Source organism: Vipera berus (genome assembly GCF_964194415.1).
Source record: "Vipera berus genome assembly, chromosome: 1".
Lineage (NCBI taxonomy): Eukaryota > Metazoa > Chordata > Lepidosauria > Squamata > Viperidae > Vipera > Vipera berus.
The window spans coordinates 179,057,824-179,075,608 of record NC_138202.1 but is presented as its reverse complement, the minus strand read 5'-3'; the positions used below and the strand labels follow the sequence as shown (position 1 = coordinate 179,075,608).

Genomic DNA, 17,785 nt, shown 5'->3' with positions numbered 1-17,785 from the left:
AAGTATTTTTTTAACCCATTTTAATTATTTTCATTTTAAAAATGAAAGTGATTGATTGAAGTTTAACTTCACAAGTACTAATTATGTTGTTATTTTGGGGGGGCAGTGCTTGACAGGATATCCATACAACAGAGGATGCGGCAACGGCAGCTGGAAGAAATGGTGGGGAAAGTCGAATAAATATGTTTCAAGAACATTTAACCAACCAAGATGAAAGGCTACATTTATCAGACAGATGTAAAATAATCACACTGAAAGGCTGTTCTTTCATAGCAGTCAGGCAAAGAAAAAAATTAAAAAAAAAATTCTCTCTGATTTTTTCCAGCTTTTCTTTTACTGAGATTTCAAATTCTGAAAAAAAAAGTATGCCAGGCATTGAGCCCCATGGGCCCAACACACAAAGGAGGGGGGGGGGAAGCAGGGCCGGACTGCCACCTCCCTACTGAACTCCCTGGTGGTCAGGGCCGCCGCCAGGAAGCCAGGTGGCCCTCCGAGTGCGTTGTGTAGACTGCATTCCATTGGCCAGGGCCGGGGCTGGTAATGCTGTGATGCCAACAAGCGGCTCAGTGTGGATCTGACATCGGTGACACAGCTGGAACACAGGGAGGCCAGGAGAGGCAGGCCAACGACGCAACCAAAGCGGGGTACCCTCGCGGCTTGCAGCGTGAGGCACCAGGAGGGCGAGGGACAACCTGGCGTTGCAGCTGTGGGGAGGAGAATCCCTGTGGCCTGTGGTGCAGAATGAAGGAAGGTGGCTCAGCTGCAGGAGGCGATGGTGCAAGGGATGGGCGGTGAAGCCTCAGCAAGGGGGGGGAACCCTTGGCACCAACTGGTAATAAAGAACGAAAAGGGAGAAGGATGGAACATGATGAGAGAAAAATTGTTGATATTTCAGATGTTTTTTGAAGAGTTATATAAGAGAAAAGAAAAAAAATTGAATGAAAGTCAGGCATATATAGAAAAGAATTTAAACTAAAATTTGAGAATATGATAAAGAAATAATGGAATCACAAATAGAAGAGGAGGAGATACTGGAAGTTATTAATAAATTGAAAATAGGTAAAGCACCAGGGTTAGATGGACTAGGCGCAGTATATTATAAAAATTTTAAAGGATTTTTGGTGCCAAAGATGAGGTTAATGTTTAATAAAATAATAGAAGGGGAAATTATTCCAAGTTCCTGAAAGCAATCTCTGATAGTATTGATAGTGAAACCTAATAAAGATCTTACAAACCCAGGATCATATAGACCAATATCCCTTATTAATCAGGATGCTAAGGTTTTTACAGAAATATTGACAAATAGATTGAATACATTTATAGAGAATTATATTAAAAATGATCAGTGTGGATTTATAAGAGGCCGACAAATGTCAGATGTATTAAAGGGTATTAAATTTAGGCTATTACATAAAGAATCAAAATTAAAGGTTGGTTTATTAGCATTAGACGTTTTTAAGGCCTTTGTGTGGAATGGCCTACACTGAAAATATTAATAAAGAAATTAGGCTTTGGAAAAAAAAATAGAAAGGTGATAAACCAGCTATACTCAGAGAATAAGGCAAGAATAGTCATAAATGATGGTGTTACAGAGAGAATAACCTTAAGCCGGGGAACGAGACAGGGTTGCCCCTTATCCCCAGTTCTATTTCCATTATTGATGGAGGTTTTCGGGCTGTGGAACCAACCAGGTACCAACCAGGTAGTTCCGTCCCAGGCACCTAATGGACCCAGAACGGTTCCAGATGGTGCTTGGGTCTTTACCTATCTCCCTCACTCACAGCCCGGTCGATGCCTTGGTGGATGCCTGGGAAAGGGCGGCCACCGAGGCACTCGACCGTGTTGTACCATTGCGACCCCAGACCCAGCACAGATCCCATTGGGCCCCATGGTTTTCTGTGGAGCTCTGGGAGATGAAGCGTCGGAGACGGGGTCTAGAGAGCGGTTGGAGGTCCAGCCGGTCTGAATCTGACCGATTGCGGCTAAGAGCCTTTACAAGGTCTTACCTCACTGCGATGAGGACGGTGAGGGTTAATTACTTCGCTGCCCTCATCGCGTCCGCAGATAATCGCCCAGCCACCCTGTTTAGGGTGACTCGCTCTCTCCTTGATCGGGAGACGAGGGAGGAACCCTTACAGGGGCGGGCTGAGGAGTTTAGTCATCATCTGGTGGACAAAATTGCTCAGATCCAGACCGGTTTGGACTCTGACTGGGCAGAGTCTGACGTGGAGGAATCGAGCGGTCTTGAGCATGTTATCTGGACTGAGTTCGACCCTGTTTCCCCCGATGACATGGACAGGATCATGAGGAGACTGAGCTCCACCACTTGTTTACTGGACCCGTGCCCCTCCTGGCTGGTTTGTGCGGCCCAGGAGGAAACACGAGGCTGGTTCCAGGCAGTAATAACTGCTTCCCTGAAGGAGGGTATCTTTCCCGCCGCCTTGAAGGAGGCGGTGGTGAGACCCCTCCTCAAGAAGCCTGTCCTGGACCCGGCTGTTTTAAACAACTACCGTCCGGTCTCCAACCTTCGCTTCTTGGCGAAGGTTGTTGAGAGTGTGGTGGTGTATCAGCTTCCTTTGTTCCTGGAGGAAACTGATTATCTTGACCCGTACCAATCGGGTTTCAGGCCTGGGTACAGCACGGAGACGGCATTGGTCGCACTGGTGAATGATCTCTGGCGGGCTCGGGACAGGGGATGTTCCTCTGTCCTAGACCTTTTAGACCTCTCAGCGGCTTTCGATACCATTGACCATGGTATCCTACTGCAGCGTCTCAGGGGGCTGGGAGTGGGAGGCACTGTTTTACGGTGGTTCTCCTCCTACTTCCTGGGCTGCTGGCAGTCGGTGTTGATGGGAGGACAGAGGTCCACCCCGAGGTCTCTCGTTTCTGGAATCCCTCAGGGGTCGGCCCTCTCTCCCCTCCTGTTCAACATCTACATGAAGCCGCTGGGCGAGCTCATTCGTTGTTTCAGGGTGGGGTATCATCAGTACGCTGATGATACCCAACTCTTTCTTTCCACCCCGAACCAACCCAGTGATGCACTCAACGTGATGTCCCGTTGCCTGGAGGCAGTCCGGGTTTGGATGGGGAGAAACAGGCTTCGTCTCAATGCTGCCAAGACTGAGTGGTTGTGCATACCGGCATCTCGGGTTAGCCAGGCCGTTCCATCATTAATGATGGGGGGTGAGGTGTTACCCCCCGTCAATAGGGCTCACAACTTGGGCGTCCTCTTGGATTCACGGCTCAATTTTGAAGACCATATAGGAACCGTGACCAGGGGGACTTTTGCCCAGCTTCGCCTGGTGTGCCAGTTGCGGCCCTATCTGGACCGGGATGCCTTACGCACAGTCACCCATGCACTCGTGACCTCCCGGCTAGACTACTGCAACGCTCTCTACATGGGGCTGCCCTTGAGGACCACTCGGAGGCTTTAACTGGTGCAGAATGCAGCCGCGCGAGTTGTTATGGGAGTTTCCCGATACTCCCGTGTAACACCTCTTCTCCGTGAGCTGCATTGGCTTCCGGTTGCCCTCCGGGTGAGATTCAAGGTGCTGGTGATGACCTATAAAGCCCTAAATGGCATGGGTCCGGATTATCTAAGGCAGGGGTGCCAAACTCAATTTCATTGAGGGCCGCATCAGCATTGTGGTTGCCCTTGGGGGGCCGGGTGGGTATGGCCAGGGTGGGCGTGGCCTACTGGGTGGGCATGGCTAGAGTGCATATGGCCTACTGGGTGGGCGTGGCCAGCTCATCGTTTTCATCAAGGGTGCCTATGGGGGCCTGGGCAGGAGTGGGACAGATCTGAGGGTCTCTGGCAGAAGGAGGGTCTCTGGGCCAGGGCCAAGGCAGTGGGGGCCGTTCCCTCACTGTTTCCAGGATGGCTTTGGGGGCCACATGAAACCACTTCGCGGGCCGGATCTGGCCCGCGGGCCTTGTGTTTGACATGTCTGATCTAAGGGAACACCTGCTGCCGGCATCAACTTCCCATCGTCCTGTGTGCTCCCACAGGGAGGGCCTTCTCAGGGTACCGCCGGTTAAGGAATGCCGTTGGGTTATTCCCAGGGGAAGGGCGTTCTCTGTAGGCGCGCCGGCCCTATGGAACCAACTTCCCACGGAACTCAGGACTGCCCCTGACCTTCGCTCATTTCGCCGGGACTTGAAAACCTGGTTCTTCGAGCTGTTTGGCCCAGACTGAGGGGTTTTAATTTAATTTAATTTAATTGGGTTTTAGTTTAACTTCAGGGACTGTAATTTAATTAATAGTTTTAATTGATTTTAACTTGTATACTATGTATTTTAATTTCCTGTAAACCGCCCTGAGTCCTACGGGAATAGGGCGGTATATAAATTTAAATAATAAATAAATAAGTGAACCATTAAAAAAGGATGGGCTGGGTCTTCCAATGTTAGAAATTATTGGGTAGTAATCAATTAAACGTGGTCCCAGATATTATAGCTGATAGAGATTTATTATGGAGCGATATAGAATTGAAAGAATTAAGGGAAATAGATGATCCTATAGAAACATGTTGGTTTAAAAAAGATATTTAAAAAATTGTTAAGAGAATTCAAAATCCCTTTTTAAAAAACTTGATAGAATTATGGAATAAATGGAGATATCAGTTAATGCCAGGAATTTCTCCTTTAAGACTGGTAGTAGAAATGGAGAAATTCCCTAAGATTGACTTGAAAGATTGGATTAGTAAATTTTTAAAAAATCATATATATAAATGGGAAAAAAAAGATAAAGAATATAATACAACTAAAGAATGTTTTATCAGATACTAAATTAAATTGGTTGAACTTAATACAATTAAAGAAATGGATAAAAATGGAAGAAAAAATTGAGGTGAAAGACAGTTAACAAAATTTGAAATGATTGTAAAAGAAAGTGAGGAAAATGAAGAATATATAGGTCACAGGTCGGCAACCTGCGGCTCCGGAGCCGCATGCGGCTCTTTGAGCCGTCTCTTGCGGCTCCCAGCCGCCCGGTGCGCGCGCACCTCTTCCAACGGGCAGTGGTGCGCGCGCACCTCTCCAAATGGAGAGTGGCACCGCCCGTTTGGAGAGGTGCACGCGCACCTCCCCGAATGGGCGGAGGTGCGCGTGCACCTCCCCAAACCTTTGGAGAGGTGCGCGCGTACCTCCGCGCGAATGGGCAGCGGTGCCGCTCTTTGAGGAAGCTGCTGCGGCCCGTCTGCGAAGCTGCCGCTTTCGGCAGCTTCGCAGACGGGGCGCGGCAGCTTCCTCAAAGAGCGGCGCCCCTGCCCATTCCGAGAGGTGCGCGCGCACCTCTCCAAAGGTTTGGGGAGGTGCGCGCGCACCTCCGCGCGAATGGGCAGTGGTGCCGCTCTTTCAGGAAGCTGCCGTGGCCCGTCTGTGAAGCTGCCGAAAGCGGCAGCTTAGCAGACGGGCCACGGCAGCTTCCTCAGAGAGCGGCGCCCCTGCCCATTCCGAGAGGTGCGCGCGCACCTCTCCAAAGGTTTGGGGAGGTGCGCGCGCACCTCCGCGCGAATGGGCAGCGGTGCCGCTCTTTCAGGAAGCTGCCGTGGCCCGTCTGTGAAGCTGCCGAAAGCGGCAGCTTAGCAGACGGGCCGCGGCAGCTTCCTCAAAGAGCGGCGCCCCTGCCCATTCCGAGAGGTGCGCGCGCACCTCTCCAAAGGTTTGGGGAGGTGCGCGCGCACCTCCGCGCGAATGGGCAGCGGTGCCGCTCTTTCAGGAAGCTGCCGTGGCCCGTCTGTGAAGCTGCCGAAAGCGGCAGCTTAGCAGACGGGCCGCGGCAGCTTCCTCAAAGAGCGGCGCCCCTGCCCATTCCGAGAGGTGCGCGCGCACCTCTCCGAACGACCGGAGTTGCGCGCGCACCTCCCCAAACCTTTGGGGAGGTGCGCGCGTACCTCCGCGCGAACGGGCAGCGGTGCCGCTCTTTGAGGAAGCTGCCGCTTTCGGCAGCTTCCTCAAAGAGCGGCGCCGCTGCCCCTTCGCACGGAGGTACGCGCGCACCTCCCCAAAGGTTTGGGGAGGTGCGCGCGCAACTCCGGTCGTTCGGAGAGGTGCGCGTGCACCTCTCGGAATGGGCAGGGGCGCCTCTCTTTTTGAGGAAGCTGCCACGGCCCGTCTGCGAAGCTGCCGAAAGCGGCAGCTTAGCAGACGGGCCGCGGCAGCTTCCTCAAAGAGCGGCACCGCTGCCCATTCGCGCGGAGGTACGCGCGCACCTCTGGTCGTTCGGAGAGGTGCGCGCGCACCTCTCGGAATGGGCTGGGGCGCCGCTCTTTGAGGAAGCTGCCACGGCCCGTCTGCAAAGCTGCCGAAAGCGGCAGCTTTGCAGACGGGCCGTCGCCGTCGGGCAACCGGGAACCGGTTCCATCTCATTTTTAAAAAAATGGCAGCTGCGTGCGTCCGCGCATGCGCAAAAAACCTTTTTGCGCATGCGCGTGCATGGACACACGCACGCGGCTCCCTCTTTTTTTAATTTGTGATGGAACCGGTTCCCAGTGGCTCTTTTTCTTTTTTAGGTTGCCGACCCCTGATATAGGTAAAGGAAGAATTAGGAAAATATACTGAATATTATGTCAGTTAGATTTAAGGAAAATGGATATAGTGATATGGAGGTGGTACCTAACACCACGTAAATTAAATCAAAAAGATAGTAAATATACAAATATTTGCTGGAGGTGCGAGAAAGAGATTGGAACAGATAAACATATGTGGTGGGATTCCAATAGCACCCAAAAGATATGGCACATGGTGTTTAGGGAAATTAGAGAACTTTTAAAGGTAAATTTAGATATGTCACCAAGAATTGCATTACTGTTACTGGTGGAAAAACAAGATATAAATGAAGCAAAAAAGGAATTGATTGTAAATTTGATAAAGGCAGCTAGATTAGTGATGGTTAAATATTAGAGACAGAATTGGATTATTCAAAGAAATGAGTGGCATAATGAAATATGGAATATGGCAATAAATGATAAATTAACAGAAATTAAATTTTAAAAAGGGATGATTAAAACAAATAATTATAATGAAATATAGGATGATTTTATAAAAACAGTCTTGGTAGAAGGCAAAGGGAATAAGCCTGCTCAAGAATATACGCTGTTTGGAGGGGATAAGGCAGGGGTCAGCAACCTGAAACAGTGAAAGAGCCACTCGGAACTGGTTCCCTCACAAAAGGAAAAACTGGGAGCCGCAAAAAATGTGTGCGCATGCGCGTACATGCGCAGAACAGGGTTTGACTGAAGAGTGGAGCCAAGGCGAGATATGCACCTACCCTGCATATTTGAATTGATTGGTTGAACTTTTTTACTCCCACTTTTTTTTGGGGGGGACTGCACATGGCAGAGGACTGGGAGCCGCAGGAGATGGCTGAAAGAGCCGCACGCGGCTCCGGAGCCGCAGGTTGCAGACCTGTGGGATAAGGGCACAATTGAAATATATTGTATATTGTTAGTTGTTATATGAGAAAAAATAGTCTCCAGGGATGTGGGTGTACTGTAGTATTTGTATTTTTATAATGTTTTATTTAGATTTATATGTATTATGTTTGTGTTAGCTGTTGTGGTATCTTTAGCATTTAATTAATATGTATACATTCTAACGTTCAACATCTTATTACAGTCTCACAACAAAGTACCACCTGCTGCCCGCCCAGAGGTGAGAGATCTATGGGGGGTATGCCTTATCCTGGACGTGTATTCCACGCCGCTTCCTGGTTCAGGCCTGTGACCGTCGTGAGAGGATGGTCCGACCTGTTCAGAGGTTACCCGGCTTGAGTGGCAGTGGAGCTGGCTTGGCGGACTGGATATCTACCTACCTTCTGACTTTAGATCCTGACCTTAGATCCTCCTTATCAATCATGGGTCTGCCTTTGCTGGACCTGTATGGACAATTATGGCTCGCCTATATTACACTAGCACGGACTTATTCGCTCTCAGGGGTGCCCCCCCTTTCTGGGTGCGACCCGCCTGTTTTTTTACTTCTCTTGATGACGGGCCCAATTGTTGGGACCCTGAGAGATGGTTGGGCAGGGATAGGAACCTCCGGTATAAATCTAAGAAGAGGTTCCTGGTTTGTTTTTTATCAAAACATTTTATAGGGTTAGGGAGGGGGGAGGGTTTGCAGTCTTGGTCAGATTTTGGGGGGTGTCCACCAACCGCTGTTCAGTCCAGGCTCGGGACAGATCACGGCGGGACAGGACTTGGGCTGGTTACCTCTGGGGCCCCGGAGCGGGGTGTGGGATTATCTATTCCCACGAAGTTAGGGAATGGCAGCAGGCATTCGAACAGAGGGCCGTATCAAGATCCGGGAGTGCATCCCCACTGTCTTCAAGCGGTGATGCGCTCCAACCCTCTGGCTTCATCCCGTGGTTCCGGGAACGAGGATGAGCAGCCACCTGAGCTCAGGCTTGTGTATTTCAATGCCAGGTCCGTAGTCAATAAGGCTCCTCTCATCCGTGATTTGGTTGAGGAGGAGCGTGCGGACCTGGCTTGCATTACGGAGACCTGGTTGGGCCCAGAGGGAGGTGTCCCTCTGGTTGATATCTGCCCACCAGGTTTCCAGGTGCTTCACCAGCCTCGGGCTCAGGGTAGGGGCAGGGGTATGGCGGTAGTTGTGAGGGAGACCTTATGTCCGCGGGAGGCCACCGTTGTCCAAATAGCTGGGTGTGAGTCTCTCCTCCTGAGATGTGGCCCTAGGGCTCAGTTGGGCTTGCTGCTGGTGTACCTTTCGCCTAGTCGCATAGCAGCAGCCCTGCCTGAGCTTCTCGACATCCTCTCGGGGTTGGTGATTGAGTTCCCCAGATTTATGATTTTGGGTGACTTCAATCTGCCATCCCTGGGGGGATCATCTGAGTTAGCTCCGGAGTTCATGGCTTCCATGACGGCCATGGACCTGATGCAAGTAATTCAGGGCCCGACTTGGGGGGGGGTCACATGCTCGATTTGATTTTTCTATCTGGTCGGTGGTGAGATGATCTGGGTGGGGGTTCCCCAATTGTTACGCCTCTGTCATGGACCGATCATCATCTCCTGCGGCTGGTCTTCCGTTTTGCCACTCCCCGTCGTGGGGTCGTTGAACCAACAAGATGGTTCCGCCCTAGGCGCTTAATGGACCCTGAGCGGTTCCAGCCGGCACTTGGGTCCCCACCTGCTGCCTTTGCTCACAGCTCGGCCGATGCCTTAGTGGAAACCTGGGAAAAGGCAGCCACGGAGGCACTCGACCAAGTTGTACCCATGCGGCCCCTGACCCGGTGCAGATCCCAGTGGGCTCCGTGGTTCTCCGCGGAGCTCCGGGAGATGAAGCGTCGGAGACGGGGCCTAGAGAGCTGTTGGAGGTCCAGCCGGTCTGAATCTGACCGATTGCGACTAAGGTCCTCTATGAGGTCTTATCTCGCGGCGATGAGGATGGCAAGGTCTAACTACTTTGCTACCCTCATCGCGTCTGCAGATAATCGCCCGGCCGCCCTGTTTAGGGTGACCCGCTCCCTCCTTAATCAGGAGGTGAGGGAGGATCCCTTGCAGGGTCGTGCCGAGGAGTTTAGCCAACATCTGTTGGACAAAATCGCTCGGATCCGGACCGGTTTGGACTCCGACTGGGCAGAGTCTGACGGTGAGGACATGGGCGGTCTTGGTGATGTCATCTGGGAGGAGTTCGATCCTGTGACTCTGGAAGAGGTGGACAGGATTATGGGGAGGCTGAGCTCCACGTGTTTATTGGACCCGTGCCCCTCCTGGCTGGTTTATGCAGCTCGGGATGGGACACGAGGCTGGCTTCAGGCAGTGATAACTGCTTCGAGTGAGGGCAGTTTTCCCACCGCCTTGAAGGAGGCGGTGGTGAGATCCCTCCTCAAGAAGCCTGCCCTGGACCCAGCTGTTTTAAACAACTATTGTCCGGTCTCCAACCTTCGCTTTCTTGCAAAGGTTGTTGAGAGCGTGGTGGCGCATCAGCTTCCTTTGTTCTTGGATGAAGCTGATTATCTGGACCCGTACCAATCGGGCTTCAGGCCTGGGCACAGCACGGAGACGGCATTGGTCGCGCTGGTGAATGATCTCTAGCGGGCTCAGGACAGGGGTTGTTCCTCTGTCCTAGTCCTATTAGACCTCTCAGCGGCTTTCGATACCATCGACCATGGTATATTACTGCGGTGTCTCAGGGGGTTGGGAGTGGGAGGCACCGTTTTACGGTGGTTCTCCTACCTCCTGGGACGTTCGTAGTCGGTGTTGGCAGGAGGGCAGAGGTCGGCCTCAAGACCTCTCATTTGTGGAGTTCCTCAGGGGTCGGTCCTCTCGCCTCTCCTGCTTAACATCTATATGAAACCGCTGGGTGAGATCATTCGTGGTTTTGGGGTTGGGTATTATCAATATAAAGGGATGCGGTGGCTCAGTGTGTTAGGACACTGAGCTTGTCGATCAGAAGGTCAGCAGTTTGGCGGGTCGAATCCTGAGTGCCGCGTAGCAGAGTGAGCGCCTGTTACTCGTCCCAGCTTCTGCCAACCTAGCAGTTCGAAAGCACGTAAAAAAATGCAAGTAGAAAAATAGGGACCACTATGGTGGGAAGGTAACAGCGTTCCGTGCGCCTTTGGCATCTAGTCATGCTGGCCACATGACCACGAAGACGTCCTCGGATGAGCGCTGGCTCTTCGGCTTTGAAATGGAGATGAGCACCGGCCCCTAGAGTCGGAAACGACTAGCACGCATGTGCGGGGGAAGCTTTACCTTTACCTTTATTATCAATATGCTGATGATACCCAGCTTTTCATCTCTACCCCAAACCACCGCAGTGATGCCCTCGATGTGATGTCCCGTTGCCTGGAGGCGGTTCGGGTCTGGATGGGGAGGAACAGGCTTCGGCTCAACCCCGACAAGACTGAGTGGCTGTACGTGCCGGCATCTCGGGAAATTCAGATTATTCCATCTCTAATCACGGGGGGTGAGATATTACCCCCCGTAGATAGGGCTCGCAACTTGGGTGTCCTCCTATATTCACAGCTCTCTTTGGAAGATCATATAGGAGCTGTGACTAGGGGGGCCTTCGCCCAGGTTCGCCTGGTGCGCCAGTTGCGGCCCTATCTGGACCGGAATGCCTTGCGTACAGTCACTCATGCGCTCGTGACCTCTCGTTTGGACTACTGCAATGCTCTCTACATGGGGCCGCCCTTGAGGACTACTTGGAGGCTTCAGCTGGTGCAGAATGCAGCCGCGTGAGTGGTGGTGGGGGTTTCCCAATACTCCCATGTAGCACCTCTACTCCGCGAGCTGCATTGGCTTCCAGTTGCCCTCCGGGTGAGATTCAAGGTGCTGGTAATGACCTATAAAGCCCTAAATGGTATGGGTCCGGATTACTTACGGGAGCACCTGCTGCCAGCATCAACTTCCCTTCGTCCAGTGCGCTCCCACAGAGAGGGCCTCCTTAGGGTGCCGTCGGTCAAAGAGTGTCGACTGGCGACCCCCAGGGGGAGGGCGTTCTCTGTGGGCGTGCCAGACCTTTGGAACCGCTTACCGGTTGAGCTCCGGATGGCTCCCGACCTTCGCTCCTTCCGCCGTGACCTAAAAACATACTTATTTGAACAAGCCGGCCTGGTCTGATGGGATTGGGGTATTTCAATATTAATTATTTTAATATTAATTGTATTAATTTTTATTTTTATTTGGGCTTTATTATTTAATTCTCTTAACTTTTGTATACTGTATTTTTATTGTATTTGCCCTGTACACCGCCCTGAGTCCTTTGGGAGAAGGGCAGTATAGAAATTAAATTATTATTATTATTATTATTATTATTATTATTATTATTATTATTATTATTATTATTATTATTATTATTATTAAAGTGCATCATGTTCATTGTTCATCTACTTATCACTGACTTTCACGATGCTATTGATTCTTCTGAGAAGCACTTCCATTTTAAAGAAAAAAAATTAAATTTACGACATTCAAATTTCTCAAGGGCCTGGTTTACCTCTCTTGTATATATGCTGAATGTTCTTCCTCACAACTTATTAAATTATGTGGGCAGTTTTCTCATTTCCTTGGTCCATATCCCCCTGGTAGAAAAAAAAAGTTGAGCTTCCCATTTCCTCAGTTGCTCCAGTTCATTCACTGATGTTCATATTTAGCAGAGCATAACCAAGCCCATTATGAGCATCTACAGGGAGAAGCCTAAAAGCCCAAAGGAGAAGTAAAATGTATTAAGGAGTGTATTCAAGATGCTCCAAAGGCATCCTTAAGCTTTCTATCCTCATGATGAAGGAAAAAAGAAATAAGTATTCTTTTGGCAGGAAGGCTGTGCTTTTTAGAAAGCTGATTGGTTTTTTTTTTAAAATATTGCTCAATAAAGCATTAAATCAGGCAGTCAAATGCACAGCTGTGCACTTTTGCAAAAGTGCTGAGTGAATAACTTGTGAGAGTAGGATCACAGCTACTGGAGACAAGTATCTAATGTGGTTTTGCTACAATGTAACCATATAACTGATTCCACCATGATTACAATGCTTTTCACTTCAGTCACCAGATCACCTTGGCCATCATCATCCTTCTCCATGATTCACAAAAGCTTTCATCCCTGCAACTCATATCAGTGATTGTGGTCAAAATGGTGTCATTTTTATGTCAGTGTAATGCTGAGGAGGCGACCACAATGCATTAGCACTATGAATTAGCTAGGGTATTTATTGTTTATTAAATTTATTTGCTCCCCACCTTATCTTGAAGCAACTCTGGGCTACTTACAGTTATAAAAAAGGGAGTGGGATTAGCTCTTAATTAATCAACCATTTCCTTGCGACTCAAGCCATCTGGCAGGACCAGGTTTTAAGGCTACTACGGAACGTCAGAAGGATGGGAGCCAATCTCACCTCACAGGGTAAGATATTTCAAAGGTCAGGAGCCACAGCAGAGAAGGCTTTTCTCCTGGTTTCTGCCAGTCGAAATTCCGTGACTGATGGGATCTTGCTAGAGTTCAGCTGAAAGTCTGTTGTCCTCCATCCAGGTCCCCACTGCCTCCAAGCACTGTGGGAGGGCAGCCACAGCGCTGCTTGGAACACCAGGGGTGGAGATGTTGAGTATCATCAGCATTTGGATGATAGCTCAACCTACGATGACGAATGATCTCACCCAATGTAGATGTTGAAAAGGAGTGGAGTGAATACTGAGCCATGTGGCACGCTACAAAGGGGTGGCTGTGAGCTGAACCTCTCCCTATCAACACCAACTGGGACTGGTCTCGGAGAAACGAGCCAAACCAGCGTAAGATTGCACTGCATTCCCAGCCCCAAGCTCCACAGATGGCCCAAAAGGATACCATAGTTGATGGTATCAAAGGCTGCTGAAAGGTCAAGAGCATAGTATGGCAATATGTATACCCAACTTTATACACAAAAGTTCTGATGCTGTCAGACAGAGTCAAATAAATGATCCCATTTGTGCCAGACAAATGGGCCTTTCTGGTTTCTAAAAACATAATGTCAATCTATATATTTCAAGTTTAAGGAACTATTGCTTTTAATGGGGCTATTTCCAGGTAATCCTGTTGTAGGATTACAGTTTATGGAAGGGCTGAATCATTCATTACAAGTTTTCAGATTCTCCCAAAAGATGTTATTAATCCATAGGACATTCATTTGATGTGTAATGGTCCATGTACTGTATGCTGAACTGCACATTCATAATGTGTTTTTTTTAGTCACAAGCATATTCAACATTACACATTTGCTAACAAGAGAGACTAGCATCAGAAACAAAAGTGAACTTGGAAACTGTTTTCCCAATATTCTATAAAAAAATGCCAAACACATTTCTTTTTCTTGAAAATTAGTTCTGATGTGAAATTTAATCTAATGACAGCACAGGAAAGAAAAATACAGAAGCCGATTTCCATGTTTATGATGTTTTTAATACTACTTTACTAAGATGCAAAACAATAACTGAATTCCCATTCATCTGCAGCCAACAAGATATGAATATTAGCTTCAGACAAAATAAGTTTGTTAAATTGTGCACCTTAAAAATAATTACTATTTTAGATGAATATTGATAACGTAAGCAACAATGAATAGAAAATGACTGATAGATCAAAAATAATTCAAGTATTTTGTAAAGTTCCTCAGACATTTGTCTTTGAATTTTAAGTTTGTGCAATACCTATCATTGCATAGTAAAGAAAATCTTGTATAACTCCAGTTCTATGTAATTTATTTTAACATGCACCTAGAATATATTCTTGTTAATTTGCGTAGTGGAGCTTTCCTCTCTGAGAATTGGTTGAATTCATTGGGACCATGCAGCATATCAATATAAGCAATATAAAATTTCCATACATTTCCTGTCAAGTTGAATCCTATCAATGAAACAAAAATATAGCGACTGAAATGATTTTTTTATTGTGTTGAAGACCATTACAATGATACCATGTTTAAAAAAAACCTAAGTTACATGTGTTCTTTACAAAATATTGTAAATGAATGATTATGAAATAAGTATAGACCCTAGCAGGTTTGATGATGTAAGGCTAGGACCACTGAAAACATGACAATTAATTTCTGTGAGCTTTGTGTTTGTATGGTCATTTATAGTCTATACATAATCTGTGTATTTAAATGTATCTATACAGAACCAAACAGCAGAGGAGAAATTTAGAAAAAAAATTATATTTGTTATGAAATTGTCAGTGTAACAAAAAGTTACCCCAACGCTTTATCATATGTACATAATTGGGGACCAGTGTGGTCTGATTTAAAAAAAAATCGCACATCGCACATTACAATGTTTTGTGAATTACATAAAGATTTTACTTAATACAATAGACTGACCTTTGTAGCCATATTGAATGGCACCATCTACTGTGGTTACCACTTCTCCCAAAACAAAACCCAAACTTAGCACCTATTTTATTTTGATCTCCAATATACTTAAACACAAAGCGGCATTACATAAAATATTCTATAGGACCATTTTATATGGGGGAAAAGAGGATTTGAGCACATCACATATAGAATCTATTCCAATTTGTTTTTCAGGTCAGGAAGAAAAGATTGCTGACATTGCTGACTTTGGAGAGTATTAACCTGAAATATCAGTAATTGCATTCCAGACTTTCCAGCGCTTCTTTCATTCACTGTAAAACAGTAGTTTCAATACATCGCAAGGATTATGTAAAGACAGCAACCTGCTAAATGGAAGTGCCTAACATTTTTTGTGGCTAATGGCTGCACTATAAGCACAATAAGCCACATTAGTAATGGAGTTTCCGGAAGGGTATTTTTCTTATTTAGGTATGGTAAACAGTTCGTGCTCCTTATTTCTTACATTTCCCATTAAAAAAAATGAAGAACCATTTTTCTTATTTCCATTAAATTTCAATAGCACAATCTCTAATAGTTCTTAATGGAAATAAACAAACAAGCAAGCAATAAACAAGCAAATAAATAAATAAATAACCAGGTGCTACAGTTGGCCCAAGGACCACAAGTTGTCCACCCCTGAGTTAACTCAAATGGAATTAAAAATGATTGTCATGCCAAACCACTGTGATTTCACACAATTGTCAATAAAGCTTGAAGAAAGGCATCCCAAAACATTGGTATAGTATTAACTGACCCAGGGAAATCTAAAAATAGATTCAAACCTAACTTGAAAGGCATCAGATTTTGCTTTGCTTTGCTTTTTGATGCTAATACACAATGGGTTATATATCTTAAAATAAAATATTTATATACAGATTGAAATGATTTCTCTATGATTAACTGAATTATAAATAGCTCCTGCCCGAATACTTGTGACTGGGGGGAAAAAAGCTTTTAAGTAAATTGCTTTTTCATTATGCACTTAAAGCTTATTCCAAAGCAGTCTTCCATTGCAATGAATGATCAAGCATTTGGAGTTTTGGTTATGATTGCAGACTGAGTTTACTCTGCTCTGATGTCTTAGCAATGGTAATAAAGGATAATGATGTGTGTTACTTTATTATGCTTGCTTTAATGACTATGACTGCTTAATTAGCACTGGCACTGCATCCTAGCACACAGGCACAGAAAACCCCTAAGCACAACTGCAGCAGTACCAGCGGCACTAGCGCCAACAAAACCAGAGTTGGATGCTGCCTGGTATATTGGCATAATATTAATGTGCGGTTGGCCAGCATCCATACAAGCAAGCTTTATTTCCACCACACCTTGGTAGTTGCTGAAAATTCCCATTCCAGCTTTTCACATTTACTAATGAGGGAAGTGATGAAAAGGCTTGATGATGACAGAGCTTGGATGCTTGGGAGAAGGGAAGAAGCTAAATTATTGTTTCATGAATGCCACTTCTCTGTTTAAGCAGGATTCAATGTTATCTGGTTATGCACACGGCAATATTCTCATCATTTTTTTCGAATTCAAACCTCCGTGACAGTAACCACATGTACCCTAATAGGAGGTAACGTTCAAAGCTATGCTTTGAAAAATAATCACTACAGAAATAAATTCAAAAAGACATGAATCCTGTATATGCGCTTTTAAAAACTGAAAGGAGTCCTGAGGGTAAGGGGAGACTGGGCTTTATAAAACAAGACATGGAAAGCCTGAACCTGTTAAAAGCTCTCAGTATTTTACAAGTACTTAAGGCTTATTTAGGCTTCTTTCCTGTCATACAATATGAGACGGAGAAAGGAAAACAACATGGCGAAATGAAAAAGACATAAGCTTGGCACTTCTGTGATTAATTTGAGAGGATGTCAGCTTCTTACAATATATACAAAATATCTGCATGACTGCAAATAATGCATTTGAAGAGGGAAAAAATCACTGTATACATACGCATTTACACATATTGGTTTTGGATGAATCTTTTTTTTTTTTTGGTTTCAAGCATACATATTTAAAAAGCATACCTCTTATTTGTGAAATTTCCCTGCGCTATGCCCAAACCTCTAAAACATAAAGGGTTAGCCCAAAATTAAATAGGAGCAACATTTTAAGAAGGTATATAGCTTAAGATCACATATGGAATGAAACTTTTTAAAAATGTGTAATAATGGAGTTTGATAAGACTTCCCCCAAAGCCTTTTTAAAAAACATATTTCAATGTAGTATGATTTACTATTCCTCAAAGAGGTTTGCCCCAAAGCAATAAATAAACAAAATAGAGGAATACCTACATTAGGTAGAATTAAAGAATTATCCTCTGTTTCATAGGTAAAACCTAGAATCAGCTCTTCTGTGTTTGTTCTATCGTGTTCTTTGTAAATAGATTTTATTTGGGACTCTCTTGCTAGCTCATTTTCTGTGTTTATGCCATGCAGTTCACCATTTCAGAAATTATCATGCCACTGGAGTCTGCCATTAATATTAAAACATCATGCTAACTTAAATTATTAAGAAATTCTTTACCTATTTAAATAGTTTGAAAGAGTTTACTTATTGCGCTTGGTTTGTTTGCTCCATTTTTGTTTAGAACAAAAAATAGGCTAAATAGTTCCTTCCCAAAGTTTGTTTTGTCACTAACATCCCCCAAAATAGAGAGAAATGAGTGGAGGAAGTCCTTGAATTTAAATCTCCAGTAAAGGACAATTTTCCTTCAGCCCTTTCATAAATGCCTTAGCTTGCCACTGGTAGACAATGACTGGTACACTTCTGCAGGGAGAGCCAGCTGCTTCAAAGAGGCTCCAGAGTCCAGTCAAGCACAGCCACAATCTTCCAGGGAATTCTTAGATGCCTTGTTGATTTGGATCGTATCTTCTCTTTTTTACATTTCTTCCAATTAAAGGAGAGAGAGGAAATAAGAAATAGACTAGTGAGGCATATGGA

The 17,785-nt window shown here is 46.1% G+C and overlaps 2 protein-coding genes across 5 annotated transcripts in view; one reads left to right on the top strand and one right to left on the bottom strand.

Moving 5' to 3' along the window:
• Positions 1 to 315, top strand: part of LOC308677930 (FAST kinase domain-containing protein 2, mitochondrial-like) — a 30,076-nt gene extending 29,761 nt beyond the window's left edge. For all 3 annotated transcript variants that reach the window (XM_081344641.1, XM_081344640.1, XM_081344642.1), the window contains one exon: positions 107 to 315. The gene's annotated coding sequence lies outside the window, so the exon portion shown is untranslated. The remainder of the gene's footprint in view (positions 1 to 106) is intronic.
• A 14,554-nt stretch (positions 316 to 14,869) lies between these two features.
• The window catches only part of ADAM23 (ADAM metallopeptidase domain 23), a 77,054-nt gene continuing 74,138 nt past the window's right edge, over positions 14,870 to 17,785 (bottom strand). For both annotated transcript variants that reach the window (XM_081315254.1, XM_081315255.1), the window contains one exon: positions 14,870 to 17,731. In XM_081315254.1, the coding sequence (XP_081171380.1) occupies positions 17,686 to 17,731 (46 nt within the window). In that variant the 3' untranslated portion in view covers positions 14,870 to 17,685. The remainder of the gene's footprint in view (positions 17,732 to 17,785) is intronic.